At 41.7% G+C, this 5,667-nt stretch overlaps 1 protein-coding gene across 1 annotated transcript in view; it reads left to right on the forward strand.

Annotated features, from left to right (window-relative positions):
• atp7b (ATPase copper transporting beta) overlaps window positions 1-5,153 on the forward strand; it is a 37,456-nt gene extending 32,303 nt beyond the window's left edge. Inside the window, exons 16-21 of the mRNA XM_046060252.1 lie at window positions 1,267-1,407; window positions 1,497-1,639; window positions 1,730-1,933; window positions 2,017-2,134; window positions 4,060-4,162; window positions 4,560-5,153. Coding sequence (XP_045916208.1) covers window positions 1,267-1,407; window positions 1,497-1,639; window positions 1,730-1,933; window positions 2,017-2,134; window positions 4,060-4,162; window positions 4,560-4,839 — 989 coding nt within the window. The 3' untranslated portion in view covers window positions 4,840-5,153. The remainder of the gene's footprint in view (window positions 1-1,266; window positions 1,408-1,496; window positions 1,640-1,729; window positions 1,934-2,016; window positions 2,135-4,059; window positions 4,163-4,559) is intronic.
• The last annotated feature ends 514 nt before the right edge of the window (window positions 5,154-5,667 follow it).

The raw sequence follows: 5,667 nt of genomic DNA on the forward strand, positions 1-5,667 counted from the left end.
ACACTAAAATAACACATCCTAGATCTGAATGAATGAAATAATCTCATTAAATACTCCTTTCTTTACATAGTTGAATGTGCTGACAACAAAATCACACAAAAATTATCAATGGAAATCAAATTTATCAATCCATGGAGGTCTGGATTTAGAGTCACACTCAAAATCAAAGTGGAAAACCACACTACAGGCCGATCCAACTTTGATGTAATGTCCTTAAAACAAGTCAAAATGAGGCTCAGTAGTGTGTGTGGCCTCCACGTGCCTGTATGACCTCCCTACAACGCCTGGGCATGCTCCTGATGAGGTGGTGGATGGTCTCCTGAGGGATCTCCTCCCAGACCTGAACTAAAGCATCCGCCAACTCCTGGACAGTCTGTGGTGCAACATGGCGTTGGTGGATGGAGCGAGACATGATGTCCCAGATGTGCTCAATTGGATTCAGGTCTTGGGAACGGGCGGACCAGTCCATAGCATCAATGCCTTCCTCTTGCAGGAACTGTTGACACACAACGTTCTCCACGGCGTCTCCAGACTCTGTCATGTCTGTCACATGTGCTCAGTGTGAACCTGCTTTCATCGTTCTGCTTTCTGCTTTCAAACGTCCTGCACGGTGTTGGGCTGTAAGCACAACCCCCACCTGTGGACGCCGGGCCCTCATACCACCCTCATGGAGTCTGTTTCTGAGCCACTTGTGTGGGTTATAGACTCCGTCTCATGCTACCACTAGAGTGAAAGCACCGCCAGTATTCAAAAGTGACCAAAACATCAGCCAGGAAGCATAGGAACTGAGAAGTGGTCTGTGGTCACCACTGCAGAACCACTCCTTTATTGGGGGTGTCTTGCTAATTGCCTATAATTTCCACCTGTTGTCTATGCCATTTGCACAACAGCATGTGAAATTGATTGTCAATCAGTGTTGCTTCCTAAGTGGACACAGATTTCACAGGAGTGTGATTGACTTGGAGTTACATTGTGTTATTTAAGTGTTCCCTTTTATTTTTTTGAGCAGTGTATAACAATCCATCAGTGTATTCATTATTTATCCTCCTAATGGCCCATTAAAATGCATCTTTTTAAAAACAGGCTTGATAAACTGAGAAACAATTAAAATAAATAAATTAAATACTAATTAGTTATTTTATGTGTCATCTCCTTGTCCTACATTATTTTTAAGTATTTTTCACTTCTAATACATTAAAATGGCCTTTTATTTGCTTCATATTTCAGACATTCAGTTAGATTTTAACTACATTTCTTTGCTTTTAGGTGAGCCTTTGTCTTACTCTGTAGTGATTGGCAACAGAGAATGGATGAGGAGGAATGGCCACCACATCGAAGCAGATGTCGATGCTGCTATGTCTAGCCATGAGACGAAAGGGCAGACTGCTATCCTAGTAGCTATAGATGGTGAGGATAAAACCTGCAAACAAAATACAACACTCACATGTACTTTTACCTACTATCTTCAAAGACTTTGTGCTCTGATTTCTCTGTAGGTGTGCTGTGTGCCATGTTCGCCATTGCAGACACAGTGAAAGCAGAGTCAGCGTTAGCAGTACATACGCTGAACAGCCTTGGCATTGAGGTGGTTATGATAACAGGCGATAACAGACGAACAGCCAAAGCCATAGCTGCACAGGTAAAACACACTTAATAAATAGATATTTTTTAAAAAAGTCACCTGAATATATAACATTAAATGAAGAGCCAACTTCTTGTTTGGGCACAGGTGGGGATCAGAAAGGTGTTTGCAGAGGTGCTGCCTTCACATAAGGTGGCAAAAGTGCAAGAGCTGCAGGATCAAGGCCTGCGAGTGGCCATGGTTGGAGACGGCGTCAACGACTCGCCCGCCCTTGCTCGGGCTGACGTCGGCATTGCCATAGGCACGGGCACCGACGTGGCTATTGAGGCGGCCGACATCGTCCTGATCAAGGTGACAACCTGTGACTGACGGCGTGTGCAGAGCGACAGTAACATCTTTAAATTGTCTGACCTGGAGGTTTTTACTCTTTGTAGAATGACCTGTTGGATGTGGTGGCCAGTATCGAGCTGTCAAAGAAGACGGTGCGCAGGATAAGGATCAACTTTGTCTTCGCGCTCATCTACAACCTCCTAGGAATACCCATCGCTGCAGGTGAGGACTATATTTTTAATTGGGGTGTTGCATAGATAAGATGCTTGCCTTTGGTGTGGGAGACCCGGGTTCGATTCCCACTGTGAGACATCCACCATTGTGTCCCTGAGCAAGACACTTAACCCCTCGTTGCTCCAGAGGCGTGCGACCTCTGACATGTATAGCAATTGTAAGTCGCTTTGGATAAAAGCGTCAGCTAAATGAATAAAAATAAATATATAATTGGTGGTAAAACAGGGCTGAAAAAGTTTTAGGTACCCCACCACCACAGCGCCCCATCCTCATCTATAATAAAACAGTAGAAATGGTTCACAGGTTGAAATACCTTGGTCTCACACTGGATGATAAATTTACTTTCAACCAGCACACAAAGGACATTCAGAAAAGGAGCCAGCAAAGACTATCAGCAATCTTCTACTGACCTAACAGAGTATTGTTCAACCCATCCTGCTCTAATTCTCCACCTGTTCCTTCAGCATGCTTTCTGTCACAAACTGGGTCAAATTGACACAAGCAACCAACACTGCCGCCAAGATAATAGGTCTGCCCACACCCACCCTCTCAGAACTCAATTGCAAGGCCATCACACACACTGCAAGCACAAAAGCACAGGACATCACACACCCACTTAATCACCACTTCACCGTACTACAATCTGGATTCAGGTACAGGTCCCTGAGGTGTAGAAAGGCTCATTTGGGGAAAAACGGGTGCCTGCAGCCATAGCAGCCCTGAACAAGTTGACTTGATGAGGACACCGGGAGCCTTGCTTTCACTTGTTGTTGTTGTACACGGTGTACATTTGAAGGGAAATGATATGCGAGGAGGAAAATGTTGTATGTTAATTGGTGATGTACAGTGCTGTGAAAAAGAATTTCCCTCTACTTTCCAAGATATCAAACATACAGTATACATACAGAAAAAGCTTAGATAAAGTTTGGATTATAAGACTTTTTCCCACATTCTTCAGTTAAATTATCTGTACATTATTTCTAATTACTTAATTCTGGTGGAGGAATACTGCTCCCCCCCTTAAATTCACATTAAAAGGTAACTTATTAGAAATTTATAGAATATCAGAATCAGACTTAAAACATGAGATGTACAGTATGTGTCTAAATGTAGGTGATTAAAAATCCCACTGCCCCAGAAAAGTGAGTGGTAGCTATAGCCTGATGCCTACCAAACTAGTGGCTGGAGGACCAAAAGTAGGCAGTCATTTAAACCATAAGAGTTACTGAAAATGGAAGGAAACATTAATACATTAAAAGGAAAGACAACGATTTGTTAAACTGGCACCCCGTGAACGACACCCTGTGAAAAAGCAATTTTGCATCTGTTATCTGAACTAAAGTGAAGTTTAAGGTGAACTATTATCCTACGAGGGGAAATTCATGTGGTCAACACAACACACACACACACACACACACACACACACACACACACACACACACACACACACACACACACACTGCAGAGGTGTCAATAAATGATCCCATGCTGGCAATATGAAGTATACATCATACCGTATACAATCTAAATAATCTAATACGTATAATCTTGTAAATGATCAAATCTGTCATTCAACAATAGTAGTGCACACATGTCTATAAAATATCATATTCAATGCTGGCATTATAGAAAATACACCATACAATATACAATCTAAATCATCTAATATAATAAAATCTAATAAATCTGGTAAAATCTATCTAGAATTTAATAATCTAATTTCACCACACTCCATATGAAATTTCAAAGAGCAAAGTAAGACTTTGTCACGTAAAGCTTAGAAAAGGCAAACAACTCACAGCCCAAAGTTAAATAAACTAATACATAAACCAATTAACCAGCTTCCTCCTGAACCTTAAATGCGTGTTAGCTCAATACACACTGCCCATACAGTCTTGTCCTTTGCTTTGCAGGTGTGTTCATGCCTGTTGGCCTTGTGCTTCAACCTTGGATGGGCTCTGCTGCCATGGCCGCCTCGTCTGTGTCAGTGGTTCTGTCTTCTTTGCTGCTGAGAATGTGAGTCCATGTTCATTTCCATCATTTGAAAAGAGTGGAAGGAACGGTAGTTGTGAATATTATAGTCCCTCAGTTGCCAAATATTACAACTGTCATTTTACAAGTGATACATTTCAAAATAGACAAATAGAAAATCCCCTCCAATACGGACAATATTAGTAGTATTATTATTAGAGTATTGTTTCACTCCCCGCTCTGGTTCAAACTTTCAAGACTTTCGAGTGTTGCATCTATGACCACTGTAACCACACCCAGTAGTGATGTCACAGGGTACCACAACCTGGAGTACACTGCTATAGCACTACCTCGCTTTCATTTCAAGTTTCATTATATATTTTACCACACTTCATCATATCATATCTCAGAGGTGAATAAAATAACCATCTGTTTCCTTCAGGTACAAGAAAACCTCGGTGGAGCTGTATGAAGTGCGTGTGCGGGGCCGCATGAGGAGCCTTCGGTCGTCACAGATTAGCACACATCTGGGTGTAGACAGCCAGCGGCGCAGCCCTGCTCTCCCCGCCAAAGCTCGGGAACAGCTGAGCCAAAGCAACGCGGCCCCTCCTGTCCTCTCTAGCCAGCCGTCCAGTCAGGGGCCATCTATAAACTCAGTCTGGGAGCAGCAGGACCGCTATTCCCTCCTGGACCACCAGACTGCAGAGGACCTTAATGTGTAGTAAAGGGAAAGTGAAGAAGGACTATTTCTATGTATTTATGTAAATAGAGAAGTTTAAAAGTCCTCTTATTTTGGCGTGACATTTGTACTGCACATTCACCTTTACCTTTTGTACCCTAAACCACGATTATATATTTACAAGCTGCTAGCACTTACAAAGTGAAGGTATTACTGAAGCATTGTGCATTTTGTTCTGTTTTCTTCCAATATGAAATATCTTTGCTTGTGTGTCACACAACTCCTGAGTCACTGCTGTACAAATGCACTTTTACAGTATACATAACTCAAAGTAAAGCTACATGTTGTCTGGCTGGATAAGGCAGTGTGAGTGTTTGTTTGAGAATCTCAGGTTATACATAATGCATGAGCTGATAGAGAAAAATCAAACACTTTCTATGACAAGTTTGTGTTTGTACCTCTAATCTCCTACAAAAAAAAAATTCCACCTATTTCATCAGATTTTCTGCTTTGATTGAAAACGTGCACGTCATCCTGGGTGTAGAGCTGTCACTCAAGCAAAAAGAAAAGCATTTCTCCATGTTATGGTCTTTGTATTTGTATTCTTAAACAAAGCTACACACATGCTCCTATATAGAAGTGAAGAAGTAGAGCACAGAGCTGGATTTTTCTTTCAAATGTATTCTGAGCTGTGCCAAAGATAATTAATGGAGTAGATTAATCATATGAGTAATCCATAGAGTCTATAGTTAACCAGGAAAAATCAGTTTCACATTTATTCGAGCTGAATCATAGGTGAATAGTTATATTGGCTTCAGAGATATAAATAGGACTGCTGTCTCACCCACCTAATTTCACAGCAGACATTTTG

This window comes from Micropterus dolomieu, linkage group LG01 (genome assembly GCF_021292245.1).
Source record: "Micropterus dolomieu isolate WLL.071019.BEF.003 ecotype Adirondacks linkage group LG01, ASM2129224v1, whole genome shotgun sequence".
Classification (NCBI taxonomy): domain Eukaryota; kingdom Metazoa; phylum Chordata; class Actinopteri; order Centrarchiformes; family Centrarchidae; genus Micropterus; species Micropterus dolomieu.